We start from the raw sequence: 20,925 nt of genomic DNA, 5'->3' as shown, positions 1-20,925 counted from the left end.
CATTCTCTTGAATGTCTGCATCTTCCTTAACATATATAAACCCAAATGTATCCTGGTCTCGTCTTGATATTTCATTGTGGTCCAAGAACACGTAGGTCCAAATCAGACTCAGAAACCTTGAAGTCCAGGCGAGAACATCGTACTTCGTTTCCTGTATTTCTTGTGTAATAGGCACGTGAGAAATACAAATGGATTTGTAATCTATTTCATGAATTAAAATCGCTGCTTTGGAAATGAATATAAAAACAATGTGGACCAACCAGCAACACTTCAGGGGACAATCTTGAACAGAGGTGCAAACTGGTGAGCATAGTGATGTCCAGTCCTTGGTCTTTAATTAAAAAATAGTTTTCTTTTTTTTTTTAGAATTACTTACGGCTTAATAACATTTTCTCAATCATTTACATTGACTAAGCATTTAATTTAATCACTTAAAATATTTGTAGTCTTGAATTATGTAAATTAGTAAAACAATTAATAAGGTTGTTTTCTAATCTGACACACAGAAACCAATGACTGATTTGTCATCAGGGTACATATCATAAATGACTTTCATTTTTTTTTTACTCGCTATTACTTCACATAATATAAAAACTGTTCAGGTTTGTGAGTGACATGGTTGCGACAGCACTGTTGCCCATTCACTGGACACACCTATGCTCTGGCTCTTCACCCAAACAGACACCAACTCCTTCTGGCACCGGCGTGTCAACAACGTTGTGGCTGGAGTGCTCCGTTCTTACCAAAATGTAGGCCAAAAGTTTGGCAGTGAGTGGCCTGGAGAGAGGTCGCACAAGTCTGCAGGAAAACTCGTGACCCAGAGGCCTGGTTATAAAGCAGACGCGAACTCACTGACACCATTAGACAGGCACAGAACACGCAAACACACTGTGAGTAGAATGTTTTGAGTTTGACTATAACTTTAAGAACACATAACAAAAAAGTTAGCGATTAATTATGAGCTAAGTTTTCGTTGGGAATGAAACCATATGGGTGATTTATAAATTCATATAAGTTTCATAAATTAACACAAAATTGTAATCGTTTTGTGATATTTGTTTTAACAATATTTTTCCATATGTAAATATAGTAGAAAAATATTTGATGTTCATTCATAGTTTTCTTACACAATGTTAATACAGTGTCAATACATTAGTGACAACAGAATCTAGGTCAGGATCATTTAAGTTGTTGGATATTGTTGTCAGGATGTTAATTGAGTGTAATGAAACAACTTAAACATGAAATTTGGATGAAATGAAGTGGATAAATAGATGAGTTGGATATAAAGTTTTAGAGATATGTCGAGTTCATACAACACATTGGTGAAAAATGACGATCGCTTCATTCTCTTTCTCCATCTTTTTCCTTTTCTCTCATTCAGTCCTTCAGTATTCACAGATATGGCTAAGTATGTAGAGTTTTGTCCCCTTAGATAAGATTGTATACGATTCTCTCCCATACCCATTCTAGGATCAAGTTTAAACTTTAAACAAATATTTATTGTACCTAACAAAACATGAATCAATTACAAAATTAATCATTTAGTCAATTAACTATCGCTAATTAATTATTTTGTTTGATATCGAATAAGGGAAATTACTTATGCATTATATAGAGATATAGTTATAAGTGCTGAGTTCTTCGCCTTTTATACGCTTTGTTTTGTTTTTTTTAAAGGATTTTTATATTTTGTTGTTTTATGATATCAGTAGAAATTTTGGAATAATGTGTTTGTCTTTTAAACGCCGCTTTTAACTGTTAGACCTAATGGTAGGTGTTGGTAAAAATTTTATAACACGCTAAACAATTTTTGCTGTCACATTGTTGGTTCAAACACTGTAAAGATCAAAGTAGAATATTTTTATTTAGACTAGTCAATAGTAGAGAGACCGGATTTAGAACTAGACATCTAGACCTAGTAGTGGCTAGTAGAATCTATTTTTTTAAAACCATGTAGTAAGTGTATGGAAAATGAAATAAACTTTAATTTTTATTTTCAAAATTGTTGGAAATATAATGATAGAGAGAGAGAGAGAGAGAAGAGATACTTTTCGTAAATTTAAACATATGAAAATGTTATATATATATATATATATATATATATATATATATATATATATATATATATATATATATATATATATATATATATATATATATATATATATATATATATATATATATATATATATATATTTATTTATTTATTTATTTAGAGAGAGAGAGAGAGAGAGAAGAGATACTTTTCGTAAATTTAAACATATGAAAATGTTATATATATATTTATTTATTTATTTATTGAGAGAGAGAGAGAGAGAGAGAGAGAGAGAGAAGAGATACTTCGTAAATTTAAACATATGAAAATGTTATATATATATATTTATTTATTTATTTAGAGAGAGAGAGAGAGAGAGAGAGAGAGAGTGAGAGAGAAGAGATACTTTTGTAAATTTAAACATATGAATTCATTATAAGATTTTAAGCAATGACTTTTTTAGTAAGTACTCGACAAAAGTGTTCAGTTGTAGAAGTGTAAAACTTTGAAGCACCTAAACGACCTGAATTCAAATGATTGTCTTTTCTTATGGCGATATTTTCTCATGTATAATACGCATTTTACTCTGGACTTCTTAATTCTATGCCTGGACACTCAATGCGCTATTGGGCCAAGTAAACAATTTATTTAGGTCTGGAAACGTAATCGACTTTGTGGCGTTATCAAAGAACCAAAGGACTTTATTTCTTTATTTGTTTTCAATGGTAGATATTAATTAGTGCGAGATTTAAAAACAACAACATAAATATCCATTCTGACCTTGTGATTCACTGGTACGTAATATGTAAAGTTTATCTGTTTCTATGGACCACAGTTAACGATAGGATAATGTGGACATTAATAATTTTGGCCTGTAAATTCTATCCTCTCATTTTCTTTCTTCTTCTCTCCCTCTCTCTCTCTCTTTACCTCTCTCTCTCTCTCTTTACCTCTCTCTCTCTCTCTTTACCTCTCTCTCTCTCTTTACCTGTCTCTCTCTCTCTTTACCTCTCTCTCTCTCTTTACCTCTCTCTCTCTCTTTACCTCTCTCTCTCTCTCTCTGTACCTCTCTCTCTCCCTCTCTCTCTTTACCTCTCTCTCTCTCTCTCTCTTCCTCAAGAATACAGAAACTTCGAGTTTTCGGGGGAAAAAATTAAAATATTTTTTTACATTTTTTTTTAAGTTAACTTTATTAACGTGTCCGAAATGGCCCTAAAAAAACTGTTGATTTCATACTTTCTCTAAAACGTTATACACACAAAAGCATTCATTCACGCCGCTGGTTCCTATGTAGTCAAACAGAAAAATATACGCTTAAAGAATAGACGGAGGTATATTGTGTCCTAAGGAACATTTATATTTAAACTTTAGATATAGGTTAAGGCCGTTTCAGGGAAATACCTTTACTTGAAAGCTTGCGACGTACGTTAATTTCTGCGTTCAGGCAGCGAATCCATCAAAACCGTTTCTTAGTGAGAGCATCTAAGAGGTAAAAGAACCTGAGTACAAAATTTCCTACAAATCCGTAACGTTTCTCAATGGTTTGTGTAAAGTAAAGTTCCCCTTTCAGACCTTGTGGTCTATAGGGCAGATGATGTAAAGGTCATCTGTTTCTGTGGCCTACGGTTAACGAGGGTGTCATGTGGCCAGCACAACGACCAACCGCCTTTACTTTTCCCCAACTAATGTCAGGTACCCATTTAGAGCTGGGTGGACTCAGAGGCGCCCAAAGATCCAGAAATGAAAACCCCAGTCTTCACCGGGATTCGAACCCGGGACCTTCGGTTCGGGAGTTAATCGCTTTACCGCTCAGCCACCGCGCCTCAAACCGTTTCTTAGTGAGAGCATCTAAGAGGTAAAAAGAACCTGAGTACAAAATTTGCTTCAAATCCGTAACGTTTCTCAATGGTTTATGTGAGCCATGGAAATAGTTTATAACTTCCTGAAGTATCTCATCTTCATGGCTTAGTATGTTGAAGACCAAAAAGTGGGATAGTGGAATACTCTATTTATAATTTTACTTGCTAGTAAATGGTATTTTATGTCTGTGTTTTTATTGTATACCAATCAGAAGCTAGAGCTCAACGTTTCTCTGACCAACGGTCTAATAGTGTGGTTTGTGGTTTACGAGAATAGTTTGCGGTCTAGGAAAATAGCCTGAGGTTCCTCTGGGCCAGTGTCGTATCACAATTACGATGGCTCTTTATACACCCCCCCCCCCTAAAGGCGCGTTTGTTTGTTTTTGGGAGGTTGCATCACTCGCCAACCTTTTAGGCTGCCTCTGGGTGGTTGGATTTAAGAAATCTCTCCATATATGAACTCAAACTAAGGATCCATGACTTGAAATTCAATCATTTTAATCCAACTGAGTGCACTCATGGGCCAGGCAAAGTGCCTCCATAATTTCATTAGCCCTGCATTGTCTGCAAGACTTGTAACGACTCGTAAGATGCCCTGTTCAGGACACTTTTTCAAGACGCACTTCAATGTTTTTAAACAGAAATTTAAAACAAAGTAAATCAATATTTCAACAGTGATCAACAAAGCTATCAAGATAATCTCAATCACTCTGTTTGGTCTCTGTTTGGTCTCTATTTACTGGACCAAAATATTGCGTCGTCGCGCCTACTTTCCACTGCAAAGTTTGGTCCTATACACTGTCCCTGTTATGTTCCCTGTTATCTCTCTCCAGATTGATAACACGGGACACTTGTTATTTCTATATGTGTAGACAATCTGTGTTAGGAAATGTACACAAAAAAAAAATCCTCAAACGAAAGGAAGCGCATTCTTAAAATTTCTACACTGGCTACCTTGCTATAAGAAAAGTTTATCTGTTCAATCAGTAAGTAGTGAAATGTTTAGGTTTAGGTTTGTTATTAGTTTATAGTAAACAGTGAGATAGTGATGTAAAGTACAATTATACAGCATTGCAATTGCAACCCTAGATACTGTTATAAACAAAATACTAGCTAATAATTGCAAATGTCACAAAAAGTAAAAGAAAGAAAACTAATTTTGTAATGTCAAATTAATATTATAATAGGAAATATCCTGACACATTTTCTTTCATTATTCTAATATAGTAAAGGAAATATATAGTCCATAGTTCGGTGATTTGTATACCATAGTCAATAAGTCACTGAACAACGTAGATTACAAAAGGATTATATAAATATCCTTGATCATGTATTCTACTACGTACATAAGAGACACATAAAAATGAGCATCTGGGATCTATAACTAAACATATGAGAAGTATATTTAATTACACAAATATAATAAAAATAAAGAGTTTGTTTTAAATAATATTTTTGTCAACTTAAAAAGGTGTGGGATGAGGGGGTTTCGAAGGGGCAAGGCTAATTAACCTGATGCTTATTTATAATGAAGACAGTGACTGCTAGAACACAAAAAACTTTAACATCAGACTTGGTCTTCAGTTTTCTGTTCAATGGTGCCCCCTCTGACGCTTTGACAAGGTCACAGTTCCGAGTCGATCTGCGGTTGTCCCAGAAACTGTTACACTCCCTACACACAAGGAACGTCTTCCCCTCCGCAGGAACCTCCCTTCCGTGTTCCAGACACCTTCCTGTCATGACAACCCCACATAGCATGACCTCTGTTTCTCCCACTGCTGATCTGTCTACTGAAATCCTCCATTTCGTGTTATTGCAAGCAAAGCGAGCGAAGGTCTAGCTCAAGAAGTTCCACTTTCTCTTTTTCTTGGGCAGAGGGAAGCTTTCTTTCATAAATATGTCTTAACCACTTCTAAAGTGTGAGAACCATGTTACCCCCATATTATGTATATTTTAAGTGCTGGAATTGATGACCTCGTTGTAAGATCAGAAAAAAAAAATAAGAAAGAATACATACAACTCGTCAGTTCTATTAGAACAGTGTTTCTGAAACTTTTGACTAAGTGTACTCTTTTATAATTTTTGTAACTCTGAGTACCCCTCGCCTTGCATCTATGAGAGGAATGAACACAATAAATGGGTATTTAAAAAAAACAGCATAGTCAATGGGGTGCAACGCGTACTCCTCCTAAAGTCTTCCCGTACCCCTGGGGGTACGCGTACACCATTTTGGGAAACACTGTATCAGAGTATTGCATCCCTGCAATAAATCTCGCTATTCCCCTGTTCTGTTATATCAATCATTCAGTGTAATTATCGCCTACTAACTAATGATGTTATTGACTTTTTTGTTAGGAGGGAGGGGGGACTTAAGTTGGTGTGTGTTTGTGTGGGTGGCTGGGTGACACCATTAGCCAACGCACCGGGTCACCCCGACCCAAGTGACGCCGCTATATATATATTTGATCGTAATTACAGAAACAAATATAGGAATCGTTATTAATGACAGAGAAATAGAACAAAATACATGTAAGTTTATTAATTAAGCTATTACTCTAAAACCAGTCATCTGGTTTTTTAGCGGCCCCCGAAAAGGGAATAGCCGCTATAAGATTGCTGTGGTCTGTCCATCAGCCCGTCCCGTTTAGATCTCATAAACTAGAAAAGATATTGAAAATCCGATATCAAGATATTTTAGTTTTTTAAAGTTCTGATGCAACGGCTACTTTTCTTTTCTAAAAGCGAAAAGTTGAATTTTTCTAATCAACTATACAAGAAGTTGTTGTTTTTCTTTTTTCTTTTTTTTTCATAAAAATACACCAATTTTTTTAGTGTAGGTCACGTGACTATCATGTCTAAGACAGAGGAAATCACGCCCACTCGATCCAACTCCTACAACGTCATACTCAGAGAAGCGGCTGCCGAGTTCCTGGGTACTTTCGTCCTCATAGTAAGTCCTGTTTGATTTATAGACTCATACACACAAAATAGAGGAGTAGGCCTACAAAACACACACGAGAAAGTTTTGATTGGAGATTTACACGATCAACTGAGTAATGTCAAGGACAGTAAATTGAACTCAAAAGTTAACAACTAACTGCAAGCTATAAACGAAGAGTCTTATAATTTGTTTCTGCAATGCATTAAAAGGTACTCACCTAAAAGTGCAATTTTTTTTTTAATTTAGCTTATAAACACCGGAAACTCTAAAAAGGCCTGCTATTTATAGCTTTTTCCGCCATGTATGAAAATCTCCAATGACAACTCAGTATTTGAGGACTTATCTTGTCTTATAGGTTACAGACGTTACTTCAAACAAAAAAAGATAATTACGTCCAACGCATACTGAATTTGTATGTTTCAGGCTTCTCTATACAAATGATTATTGCCACCTGGTTCCCGCCGCTCTTTTCTGTCTTAGAGAAGTAATGATCTTTTGTTTTTGAAGTTTAGAAAATATCCAATCCCATTTTTCGGTTTTAAAAAAGAATGGGCTATTAATCAAGGAACTATATATTCAGGCAAATCTAGGATTATAAATCCATTTCCTTTTAGTTTCCATTGAGATAATGTTTAGACAATCTTAGAATTTTGATTTAAATCATCTTATTTTAGATTATACATTAAAATAGATCACTAGCGGATCCAGAACTTTGGAGTGGGGGGGGGCGATTTTTTTCAAAACCCTAACGCTAACGCCCAGTAAACCCTAACCCTATCCATAAACGTGCGTACAGCACAAACACACACACACACATATATATATATATACATATATATAAGAATAAATAAGCAGTATTTCTCAGTATTTTCATGCATTCTTCACTGCAGAAACGCATTCTCCTGACATCTACAGCTCTTTATCCATCAGAGGAGTTCGGGGCGAAGCCCCGACCCAAAAAACGTTTTGATGCATTTTTCACTGCAGAAACGCCTGCTCCTGACATCTACAGCTCACTATTCATCAGTGAGTTTCGGGGCGTAGCCCCGACGCATAAAGCGTTTTCATGCATTCTTCACTGAAGAAACGCATTCTCCTGACAACTACAGCTCATTATTAATCAGTGGAGTTCGGGGCGAAGTCCCGACGCCAAAAAGCGTTTTCTTGCATTTTTCATTGCAGAAACGCCTGCTTCTGACATCTACAGCTTTTTATCAATCAGTGGAGTTCGGGGCGAAGCCCCGACGCCAAAAGCGTTTTCTTGAATTTTTCACTGCAGAAACGCCTGCTCCTGACATCTACAGCTCTTTATAAATCAGTGGAGTTCGGGCCGCGACGCCAAAAGCGTTTTCTTGCATTTTTCACTGCAGAAACGCCTGCTCGTGACAACTACAGCTTACTATTCATCAGTGAGTTTCGGGGCGTAGCCCCGACGCATAAAGCGTTTTCATGCATTCTTCACTGAAGAAACGCATTCTCCTGACATCTACAGCTCATTATTAATCAGTGGAGTTCGGGGCGAAGCCCCAACGCTAAAAGCGTTTTCTTGCATTCTTCGCTGAAGAAACGCATTCTCCTTACCTAACGCTCATTATTCATCCTATTAAAAAAGGACCTTTTGAATAATATTGTACTTGAAAAATATTCTAATTTGAATGTATACGCCCTTAATACATTGCAAATAAAACCGATTTGTTCCTTGAAAAGATCAGATACCCCACATATTTAGATTAAGGCTTTGAGGATCGCCGCCGAAAAAAAAATTCGATAAATAATATTCAATAAAAGTTATAGTCCTAAATTTAACTAGAAAAATATTAGATTGAGTAGAGGTTGGAAAAAAGGCTACTCATCTCAATCGTGACTCTTATACTGAAAATTTGTGTTTGAATTCTAACTTTTCCAAAGCAAAGTCTTTCTTAAAATAATTATGATAAATTCATGTGAAATTACATAAACTCTGTCTGGAAATAGGAGGGGCGGTAGAATGAAAACGATTTATTCTAGCTCCTTTTTATAATTTCTGCTAATGATTGCATTTGGCATTAAAGAATAAGGGTGGGGCCACTCGATACGAGAATTTAATTTATAGCATATATAAATTATATTAGTGGCTGATTTTTTTTTTACATTTTGTAATTTCTTAACTATAATACAAAAAGAAAAATTATTGCTTTGTCCGATAAGGGAAAGGAGATGGCATGTATCGCCCCTTCCCCTTTTTTCCTTTTATATTTACTAATCATAAAATTTGAGATTAGAGTGTGGTGGGACATAATAGACTAATGGTTTCACATATCAATTATATAGAAATTCAACTATTTTTTTTCACAAACTATGATTCCTCCATAAAAATTTGACCGCCCCCCCCCACTCAGAGGGCTAGAGCGGGGAGGGCAGTACATGCAATCGCCCCCCCCCCTTACCCCACCGAAACGGCCAAGATACCTGAAGGAGAGCACATTAATATCAAATTTATATATCAATGCAACTAATCTTGCTCACAAACTATAATTTCTCCATAAAAGTAGGACCGCCCCCCCCCAACCACTCAAAGGGTTTAGGTGGGAAGGGCAGTAGAGGTTTCGCCCCCCCCCCCTACACACCAATCAGACAACAGGGGAACGACATAATATAAAGATCAGTTAAAATATCAATAACAAGTTTTAATCATATAGATATTTAATTGATTCTTTTGGCAAGCTGTGATTTCTACAAATAAATTGGACCGCCCCCCCACTCAAAAGTTTATGGTTGGGGGGGGCGGATTGATGTCCATCGCCCCCTCCCGACCCCACCTAATCGGCCAACATACTAGAGGGGGAGGGGCGAAATAATCTAAAAATAGTTTGAAATATAAATAATTAGTATATATTATAAACATAAGTAATAAATTCGTACACAAATTGTGTGACTTCTATACTAAAATTCGTCCGCCCCCCCCCCTTCGAGGGGGGGGGGTCGGCCGAGTGGGGGGGGGCGATCGCCCCTACCGCCCCCCCCCCCCTGGATCCGCCAGTGAAATAGATTAATTACCTAGATCTTTCTACATCTAGATTCTGGATTTTAAAATTGTGCTCCAGTAACATGGTCACTAGAGGTCTGAGTCAACGGGGCTATATCAACTTTTGAGGAAGGCGTTCAAGTTGTATTTTTGCGTTTTCTTTTTTTTTATTAATAAAAACAAAAGGGAAAAATCTTAAAATTTTACTCAATCCCTCCCTCCTGTCTCTATCCCCCCATTTCTCTCTATCTTCTCTCTTTAAATAGAACTGACGTCAGGCTATGCAAAGTTAATAATAACATTCTAAGAGAGCCGCAGATCCATTTTTTTCCAAATCTGTCTGTCTATCTGTTTAAAAGTTCGGACGCGTTATTTCTCCCACACCCATTCTCGGATCAAGTTGAAACTTTAAACAATTATTTATTGTACCTAACAAAACATGAATAATAAAAAAAAAAACAATTAGTCGACTTATTAATGGTTATTAATTATTTTCTTTGATACAGAATAAGGGGTAAAAATTCTATATTACTGAAAGATTTATTTGAAAGGGCGGAGTTCTTTCCCTTAACTAAGCTTCGGGTTTTTTTTTTAAAAGGGGATTTTTTAATATATCTTTTTTAATATTCTAAACAGAAGTCAATCTTGGTGTATATTTCTACACACCTGTACATATGCGAGTAAGGAAAAAAAAGATTTTTTTTTCTCTAGGTGTTTGGTGTGGGTTCTGTTGCCCAGTTTGTGTTCAGTGAAGGAAAGACAGGTTCTACTGACCAGGTCAGGTGGTCATGGGGACTTGGAGTGGCGTTTGGTGTGTATGTGGCAGGCGGTGTCTCAGGTAAGTCTTTAAGCCAACACTACGTAGATCTACATTATGACGGCTTCGTGTGATCAGTTAAAGTACTTCCAATCTATTCATACGGCTTTGTGACAAAAGTGGATGCTATGTTGATCATTCCTTCGGTGTCATGTAATTCGAACCTGCATGAAGCTTGATAGGCTTTCCTGGCATTTTTTTTTATCTGCAACAATATTTGTAAATATCGCATGAAGAGTATTTCATTTTTTTAAGTCAATACAGTTTCTAAAGAAAAAAAAAAGAAACGTCTCAACAGGGCCGGATTTAAGTAAGTAGTGGTCCCGGGGCAGGATTTTAGTGGAGGCGCCTACACTTATTGAAAGCTTTAATAAAGATCCACTTATTAATAATAATACTAATATATGAAAGCAGGACTAATTATAGAACAAGGAAATATAGTACTTTCTTTTTTTATTTTTTTTTAATATTGAATATGTTTATTTTATTTTTTAAAAAAAGGAAAAAATATTTTTGACTTTGTGAAGGGTTAGGCCATGGGTTTAAGCACTGACGTAAATCTGGAGCTGCGTTTATATATTACGAGCATGTTACAGGCGTGCACTTCTTGAACACGGCAGTGTTGCCAACTGTAAGATTGAAAGTATTGTCGGTAAAAATGCCAGGAAGAGCGTTGTAAAACGGAAAATGTACTAGTTTCTAACCCGTCGAAATTTGGATAATTTTTCTTGTATCTCTATTGTGCGGGGCCTCTTTCTTGAGGGTAACCAAGGGTAGTAGCCCCGCCTGCCTTACTTAAATCTGGCCCAGGTCTATAAAAAACAAAGAGAATGCAAGATTTAATCTATGACCACTTTGCGATCAATTCGCCTGATGGCTGAAAAATTCGCTTGAATTTCAAAACGTCGGGTCTCAAGTTTGAATCCTGGTAAAAACTTCATGATTTTTAGGAAGCCACTTAGTCAACCCCTGACATAGGTTTGGGGAAGTAACGGCGGTTGGTCTCTGTGCTGGCAACATGGCATCCTTGTTAAAAGTCATCCAAAGAAATATATAAGCTTCAAAATACCTCGTCCATTTCGGTCACTGAACTGAACATCATCTGGTCTATAGTCAGCAGCTATGTATTCAAACGAGAGGCACATATCTGCTCTACTCTAATGGTTGTGTTAGCTGTGTATAAATAAACTCCTATGTCCGATGATAATCCTTGCCGATTATTCAAACTCTGAACAGTAATACTTCACTATCAGTCATTGATCTAAATCATCACAAGTCAGCCTTTTGCTCAGATCAGTTTCAAAGCAACATTTTAGTCCATCACTTAAGTATTAATTCACAATTTGTCTTCACTTGTTTAGAAATGATCTTAAGTATATGAACATATTTTATACCAAGGAGAATACCAATAAATATGCGTACATAATGATGTATTTATAACGCTGCTCATGACCAGGTGGACATCTGAACCCGGCAGTGACACTCACACTTTGCCTGTTTAAAAAAGTTTCCTGGAACAGATTACTGCCCTACTGGATTGCCCAATACTTTGGTGCTTTCATTGCCTCGGGTTTGGTCTACGCTGTCTACTATGGTAAGTTAAGAAACCTTTTGTTTGTTAGTTTGTTTTATGTGTGGTCTTTCAGAGTGGATGATTACTACATCCTAGCCCAAAGCTTTCACAGAACGGCTGACTTGGGTGAGGGCCTGTAGATCTTTTTTTAGCAGAGAAAGGTCTTAATATATGTTGTGCGAAATATATAGGTCACATTGTGTCGGTTCTTCAACTTGAACATGGGTAATCGTTTTTGATCTTCAGGCTTGAAAACAAATTCTATCAGCATCAGAATTAAATCTATCATTGACTCAGTTATATACAAAAAAAATATAAACAAAGCTAGTATAAGTGAAAAAAAGCGCACAATTACTTCTATATATCTCACTATTGCAAGATTTGTCTCCAATTTCTATATAAAGCACCTTATTAATTACCACTAATTAGTTAACTATTTAGTTTAATATTTCATTGATTCATGTATCCTACCGAAAATAGATACTGTTGTAGAGTTCAACTTATCCGAGAATGGAAGTGGGAGAAATAAGAGTGTACAAAATTTGTCTAGGACAGAGTTAATAAGCTTTGTAGAAAAAAAAGCATTGTCCATTGAAGCAAATTTATAAATAAAAAAAATCAAAGTAATTGTATATGCGCTGCTTTAGAAACGTTTTTTTTTTTTACAATCTAATACATAGCTTATGATGCACTACTTTTGTAAGACTTTCAATCTTACAGCTACTACATATTTGTTCTCTATACATTGCAGATGCATTCTCCACTTTCAAGGGAGGTAACCGAACTATTGAGACCTCGTCGATATTTGTAACGTATCCACAGAGTTATCTCACAGTGGGTAATGGACTAGGCGACCAGGTAATCTATACATTTTGAGACTGACCGTAAAAAGTAATAAATCTGGACTCTAGAGTGATACATCTGCTTCTTTAACGTAAACTAATAGTCAGATCGGTGGCGGTTTAGGATTCTCAAAATTTCGAGAGAATGGAAGAGAATAACCAGGCTTATTTGGTTAATCAAAGCAGGAATATGACTTAGAGTTTCAGTATACACTGACCCGATGTTACAACCTATACCTATACAAGTTTTTCAATAATATTCTATTATATGTACATTGCCCAGTGGCGTAAATAAGTGAAGAGGATGGGGGGGGGGAGAATTTTAAAATCTTCCCGGACCGGTGGGGGCCCAAATGGGTTTCCGAAATTTATTTGTAAATACATAAATTAATATATTTGATTGACAAATAGTGTCAACGGGTGTCTTTTTTTTTTCAACATATTTGGATAGAATTTATCACAAAGACTAAACCTAGATGCAGGTCTATCAGAACGTTGACTTTGTTGACATTTTAAAAATATTTTTTTCCCACAGAGATCAAATTAAAAAAAAAATTAGTCTTACATTTTAAACTTTGTTGCCACGAATAAAACTGCATGATATACTGCGAATTCCAGGTATCTTGTTATCTTTACTAATAATAGATCTAAATGGCGAGTATTAAAGGGCTATACTAATTAACCTTGAAGCAAAATTTACAGAATCGAGTATAACAGATCTAAAAGTTATTCTTAATAATGCTAAAATTGTCCATTTGGAGTCTATAATTTCAGAATTAAACTTCACACTCTAGTTATTACCCCTTTATTCATCTTTCCTCATTCCAATGGAAACTCTTTTTATTTACATCTAATCCTTTTGCTTTCGCGCAAAACATAAACAAAAAATAATGACGTAATATCATATAATATTAGCACATCCTTCCTTTTGAAGTTATTATCACACCCTTCCTTTTAAAGTTCTTAAGAGTGATATCTACTAGCAGGGCCGGCCCTAGCATTTGCGGGGCCCTATGCGAAACGGATCGCGCGGGACCTAGTCTGGGTAGGGATAAGCATAATGTCAAAATTATTTTTTTTAAATTAGAAAATAGGCCTACTTTCGTCTTTGCAATAAATTTTTATCAAATGAAAGCTCGCAATACCACTTTTTATATATTGGCACCCAAAATGTCAATTTCGTCTATTCTTCAGGAGATTTGAATAAATTCAAAAAAAGTTCAGGACTTTATCGTATATTTTTCCTTTTCTTGAGATTTCCTGGAGGCCCTGGAAAATCAGGAGGTCGCGAAAACCCTGTTCTGTTATTTTATATACGTTATAATGCTTTAATTTAATAATGTACACTTGGAATTAGCGCGGGGCATATGAAAGCGCATAAGGCCGGCCCTGTCTACTAGGAACTTTAACAATTCGTCAATTTCTGGTTGTTTTGACTGGCACAACAAGTTCTCTAGACCTTGGTCTATAACTGTCTGTTTCGTTTGTTCCAACAGTTTGCAGTTCATTGTTTCCATCGGTCTCATAGTACCCAGAGATGTCTTCATCGAAACTCTTATTCAAAAAGCGTTGATTTCTTCTGTATGTTTTTCCATCGTTTGTCTTTATGATGTAAGATCTGGGTGCTGAATGTTTTTTTATGACAACTTCTTTCTGCCATGTTTGACCTAGACGAACTCACCAACAGAATAATCTTTAGGTAGTCTGCTTTTGCAACGTATTTCACTTTGCTTTTCATCTGTCGTTCGTTGAGTAATGTCTGTGCATTTTCAGCTACCGATGGTTTCAATAGTTTGTGATCAGTTTGAATGATTCCCTGAGTCTTCTACTCGTCAGCAGTTGTGATGGTGAATACGACAGTCCGCTTATCGGAGTATTTCTGTAGGCCTACTCGAGCAAAACGAGATATGGATCTTTCCCACTTTTGTATGCTCTGAATTCTTTTGCTTTACAAAGCATAAACAACCAACAATGACGTAATACCATATAATATTAGCACAGAATCTTCTTCATGCAGTGGAAAATTAAGAATTTTTTGCCTATCTGAAATTCTGGTCAAAGCTCCTGCGCCCAATTAATATAGTTCAGAAGAAACTACAAAAGTCTGGACTGCATATACGGGAGGCTGCTGAAGAAATTAGTACCCTTTCATGCTTTCTGCAAAATGATGAGAAACTGACATAAATCCAATCCATCGAAAAAGCAAAAGAAGGTAGTGAATACTATGGATTCCCTGTAATCAAAACAACCAGAAGAAAGAAAAGACTTGATGGGAAGTTTAGTTCTAATGTAGGATTGTCAAAACGTGTTGCGACAGAAGTGCTGGACAGATTTCATATGGAGATGAAGGGCAGATTCCAAAGGCTGGAAAGAAAATGGATACATTTGGGTTTCTTCTTGAACCAAGAAACCTGTTAGATGAAGACACGCTTGTGACAAACTGTGCTACTTTTCCTGTATGTATGATGAAATAAATGGAAAATCGCTTTTTCAATGATGTCATTGATCCACGAGCACTTTTCATTAACAAACCAGTAATACAATCACCAATAGACATATTGAGGAAACAGGCTTCATATGGGAATTACGTGTGCTCAAACTTTGCAACCTCCTCCGAATACTGCCAACTCAGGCCACTTCCATTACGTCATGTGAGAGATCATTCTCAAAGCTCAAGTTCATCAAAAACTATTTCAGGATCACAATGACGCAAGAAAGGCTTATCATGGTTTTAATGTCAGTGAAGTCACAAATACTAGAAAGTATCGATGTAGTTGATGTTATAGATGTCTTTGCTGCACAGAATGCACGACGTGAAGCGATATCAATTTAGATTTGTCACTTGTGCATTATTTAACTAATAAACAACGGTATTATTAAAAGAGTCTTGATGATTACTTTTTGTTTAGTTTACTGATATACTGAACCAATTTAATTTTGGGCTTATTTATTTTTGCGTACATTATCTCATGTCATATGTCGAATGTCAAAATGCAAGGGGTCCCCAAAGAGGTCAATTCCCCCTGGCCCCCAAATCCCTAGTTACAATGAACTCTACACTCAGAGACATTTATTTCCAATATAGCGGCCTACGATCCCAATTTACTTTAATAAAACATCTCGAAATGATGGCGTCAGCGTCCCAGGTTTCTCCTTAAAAAGTTTTGGATCTTCTTGTTCTATTTCAGTCGATCAATTTAACATAAAAATAGAATTATCTCGTTTCATAATCCCTGAAACAATTCTAAAATTATCACATTGTTACCTCTGCGTTATAGTTCCCATTTCAGACCTTGCAATCTAGATGGTAGATAATGTTAAAGTCATCTGTTTCTTTGGCCAACGGTTAACGAGCATGGTGTCATGTGGCCAGCACAACGACCAACCGCCTTTACTTTCCCCAAATAAAGTCAGGTACCCATTAGAGTCGGGTCAACTTAGGGCGCCCTAAAAATCCCGAAACATGACCCCAGGTGTGAAAGCCAAGCGCCTAACCACCCAGCCACCGTGTCCTTTCTAAGTTAAAGTGGGGCCATTTTTATCTTTTATAACTGCTCCCCCATTCTCCCACTGGTAGAACCATCCGGTGGCTGAGTGGTAAGGCGCGCTCGCGAACCAAGAGGTCTAGAGTTCAAATCCCGTTGAAGACTGGGATTTTGAGCTTGGAGATTTTTGGAACGCTCTTTGGTCAAATGGGTACCTGACATATGACTATACCTGACTAGTGATGGCGGTTTGTCATTGTGCCAGCCACATGACACATTCGTTAGGTCATAGAAATAGATGACATCTACCTCATCTGCCCAATTGGATTGTAATGATTAAATGCATTACCTTTGCTGCAATTTTCGGATCATGATATTTATATACCATTTAAAATCAATTAATATGTTTTATTATCCATATCATGTTTAAAACGACGTCATAAATATAGAATTTATACTAATGTGCATTGATATTCATAAATAACATTTATTTTTGATGTGTTTATTTCACAAAATATTTTATAATCTTTATAGGTTTTCGGTACCGCCCTACTTATGCTGCTGGTAATGGCCCTTGGTGACCCTAGAAACATGTCTCCTCAAAAGGGTTATCTCCCTTTGGTCGTAGGTCTGGTGGTCGTGGCCATCGGGATGACATTTTCCTACAACTGTGGCTACGCCATCAACCCTGCAAGAGATCTGGCGCCCAGGCTGTTTGTGCTCTCAGCTGGTTGGGGTTCCCAGGTTTTCAGGTAATTTCATAATCCGAGGCTATCGTATTTTACGACCTACAGAAAACAAGAATCGCAATATTTGACGAATGCATTTATGCCCTTCCAATGCCCTTGAATTGACACGTTGAGCGCATTGAATTCATTTATACATGAAAGGTGGCAATAGTATTGGAGATTACTATTTATAGCAGATAACTATAAATCGCTAGCTTTTTTTTCTGCTCTATCAGGTGTACAGAAAAAGGGAGATTTAGATTTGATATGTATTTGATAAAGTTTACGATAAGTTTTGTCCATTTTTCAGTGTTTTAAAATTATATCTCTAAGTTGTATTTCCCAAACAAAACAAAAACTCTTTCACTCCTAACTGACGATACCAACGTTGATTCCATTCGTACGTGTTAAATAATAACGGAGAGAAAGAGTTAAGAACTAAAAATAATCAAATAATAAAGTTTTGATAGTAAAACTAATACCAAAACTGATTTCACGAAATACAAGACATCTTGATTAGCTTCAGTAGACTTTAACTCTATCACTTCGATACTTATCATGTGTACATTTTAAATTGTGTTTGCAACTGCGAAATTCACTGGTCAAGGGTTAAAGTAAAGAGATGTAGAAGCCAAAAAAAGAATTATTGGGAGACAGTATAGTTTATTTAGTGGCACTCCCAAGAAAAATTAAACGATACCCTTAATTATCTTTACTTTGTAATGTTAATAATACCAGGTAGCAGAATATATATATATATATATATATATATATAGATAGATAGATAGATAGATGGAGATAGATAGATAGATAGATAGATAGATAGATAGATAGATAGATAGATAGATAGATAGATAGATAGATAGATAGATAGATAGATAGATAGATAGATAGATAGATAGATAGATAGATAGATAGATAGATATAGATAGATAGATAGATAGATAGATAGATAGATAGATAGATAGATAGATAGATAGATAGATAGATAGATAGATAGATAGATAGATAGATAGATAGATAGATAGATAGATATTGCCATGTTATATTGTTCGTTATGATAATCATTAGGTTTCGTTTAGCCTTGGCAAAAAATCATTCGCTTCATTAAAATATGTTTTTTTTAAATATGCTTCTATAGTTACAACAATTATCAGTGGTTCTGGATTCCTGTGTTGGGACCCCACCTCGGTGCCATCATAGGGGGCGCTGTGTATGAAATGTTTATCAACAATGCCATTCCTGGAGTCGACTGGTCAGTTTGCCCCGGGAGAAATAAGTGCTTTATGCCCCCAGATGAGCCCTCACTTAGAGCCGCCAACTCCAGGAATACGGAAGTGTATACCATTATGGACATGAAAGCAGCTGGTAGGTGATGGTCAGAGCTCTTTTCAAGTTTTATAATGTAATCTTTGTTGTTGTTGTTTGCTAAACTAATAAAAGTATACCCAGAAACTCTATAAACAGGCCACTAATGCGTCTTATATAGTTCGTCCATCGTGGTTCGATGATGACCACTTTTGTCATCCAGGGAGCTGAGAGCTTTGCACTGGGGTTTTGTGCCTCCTCGTGTGGCTGGTGAGATCTATAAGAGCCTGGAATGTTCAGCTGCACACTGGGCAGGTTATTCCAGCAGAAGTTAGTGTTATTGGCATGGCTTTTTTTTTTTATTTCTCCGACGCTTTGCTTCTGCCAGCGTTGTTCTCTTTTCCTCAGCAACCTGTGCGCCAGTTTTCACAGCGCGACTCCATGATGCCCTGTCATGTGCTTCTGTCTTCCAGGTGTCTGGGTCAATGCTGAAGATTTTCAGAGAAGCTTTGAGGGTGTATCTGAAGCGTTTTCTTTTTATTTATCCGCCTTTGTGCATCTTACTTCATCAACAGCTTTGGAGACTGGTTTAAAACCACAGTTCAAGTGAGACAGAGATGCTTATGAATTGAAGATGCTCTCGAGTGTTACTAAGTTTTTGTAAGCATTGGAGAAAGAAGAATTGCCAACTTGCGCTTTGCGAAAAACAGGGATGGTCTGGCAGGGACAAAGAAGAGCCAGCTGACTTGGTGATGGGTACAGACAAGACTTCCGCAGCATATGATATGCAAATTAATGCAGAAACAAACTAAACAAATTATGACTAATAACCAACTGGGTTTTAACAAGGACATTAGTATTGGAGGTGAAATGTTGACAAGTATCTATCGTCTCAGACATAGTAATTAAACCTGAAGTACTGGCCAGAATTACAAAACTCAAAACACTGTAGTAAGACAAAGGCATAGCCCTCGACACTAAAGTCAGACTGATGCCCTCCATGGTGATGACCACATTCTTGTACGCTTGCGAATCTTGGACACTGACTGCAGAACTAGAAAGGAGGATCCTAGCAATGGAGTTGAGATGCTACAGAAAGATCATAGGTATCACTCAGAAAGACAGCATTACAAATGCAGAGATTTGAAAAAGGATTAATACAGCAAGTGTTCCCCACGATGACCTGCTAACTACTGTGAAAGAACGCAAACTTAAAACTCTATGGCCATATCACAAGATCCTCATGGTTTGCAAAGACCTTCCATCAGGGAAATAGAGGCAAAGAAAGACATCAAAGAATGGAGAGACTTGTCATTGAAAGAAATTCTATCCAAGGCAAAAGACTGAGAGGAATGGAGAAAGACGATCGACAGATCCTGAGTGGTGCCCTAACGGTGCTTCAGACTAAGGGATAAGTGAAGGTGAAGGTTAACTTTCTCGTATAGCCAATGCACATAGATGACCACGTGGAAATAGCCAACAAACTGTATCTCTAAAACTTCTTAATTGTCTTTTTTCTTACAGAGGCGGAGTGTTCAGGAGGCGTGCCTTCCTACAAGTTTACTGCCAGTGTCAATAAACAGTCATGACAGCTGTCAGTTATCTCCTAGGTGTCAGACAGATGACCCTTGGCGAATATATAGCAAAACTGAACATAATTGTAAAACATTCCTGTTAGAAGAGACTCAGATGCCTGGCGATCAATAATAGTCTCTTCAAAATGTTTCTCCCAAGAAGATTGTAAAATTGTAACATAGAACAAAACATTGAATGATTATCTACATCTATTTGTAATGTATATTGTATTATAACTGTAAATAAAGTGTATTAAAATATGTTTGTAATGAATGCTTCTATTATCCTTAAAAAACATTGTGGCCAGTTTTATGTTTTCTAAAAATTTTTTGTTTAGCCTTGGTATTTTACCTTCGTATTTACCGTCCATTAAATTCTTTTTTCTTCAATACCTCCCAGATCTCTAATTGAGTCTTACTTATAACTGTTTCGTATGGCTGATGGATTTCTTTAAGGTGGTGAAGTTGATGGCATTAACATCTTTAAGATGATTGAAAACATTGGTATCTTTAAGATGATTGATAACATTGGTATCTTCAAGATGATTGATAACATTGGTATCTTCAAGATGATTGATAACATTGGTATCTTCAAGATGATTGATAACATTGGTATCTTCAAGATGATTGATAACATTGGTATCTTCAAGATGATTGATAACATTGGTATCTTCAAGATGATTGATAACATTGGTATCTTCAAGATGATTGATACATTGGTATGTTCAAGATGATTGATAACATTGGTATCTTCAA

General features: G+C 36.4%; 1 protein-coding gene across 4 annotated transcripts; it reads left to right on the top strand.

The window, feature by feature from the left end:
- The first annotated feature begins 741 nt into the window (after nucleotides 1–741).
- Nucleotides 742–20,443, top strand: LOC106060428 (aquaporin-7-like). 4 transcript variants are annotated; one of them, XM_056018238.1, is made up of 8 exons: nucleotides 742–890; nucleotides 6,730–6,847; nucleotides 10,554–10,680; nucleotides 12,116–12,253; nucleotides 12,984–13,090; nucleotides 17,094–17,311; nucleotides 18,429–18,655; nucleotides 20,120–20,443. In XM_056018238.1, the coding sequence occupies exons 2-8, from the start codon at nucleotides 6,749–6,751 to the stop codon at nucleotides 20,182–20,184; spliced, it is 981 nt and encodes a 326-aa protein (XP_055874213.1). In that variant the 5' UTR covers nucleotides 742–890; nucleotides 6,730–6,748; the 3' UTR covers nucleotides 20,185–20,443. The 4 variants fall into 4 exon arrangements, with proteins under 4 accessions (XP_055874213.1, XP_055874216.1, XP_055874212.1 ...); XM_056018241.1 differs by having other exon boundaries at nucleotides 801–890; nucleotides 6,735–6,847; XM_056018237.1 differs by lacking the exon at nucleotides 742–890 and adding an exon at nucleotides 4,723–4,883.
- The last annotated feature ends 482 nt before the right edge of the window (nucleotides 20,444–20,925 follow it).

Source organism: Biomphalaria glabrata, chromosome 1 (genome assembly GCF_947242115.1).
Source record: "Biomphalaria glabrata chromosome 1, xgBioGlab47.1, whole genome shotgun sequence".
NCBI lineage: Eukaryota > Metazoa > Mollusca > Gastropoda > Planorbidae > Biomphalaria > Biomphalaria glabrata.
Note: the sequence above shows the minus strand (reverse complement) of the source record. Positions and strands in the feature narration are given on the sequence as shown.

Bases quoted from the DNA above. Each gene is read 5' to 3' on its own strand.
- LOC106060428 (XM_056018238.1), top strand. From the start codon at position 6,749: ATGTCTAAGACAGAGGAAATCACGCCCACTCGATCCAACTCCTACAAC. The intron at 10,681-12,115 runs GTAAGTCTTTAA...GCTCATGACCAG, and splicing joins TGTGGCAGGCGGTGTCTCAG to GTGGACATCTGAACCCGGCA. The intron at 13,091-17,093 runs GTAATCTATACA...TAATCTTTATAG, and splicing joins GTAATGGACTAGGCGACCAG to GTTTTCGGTACCGCCCTACT.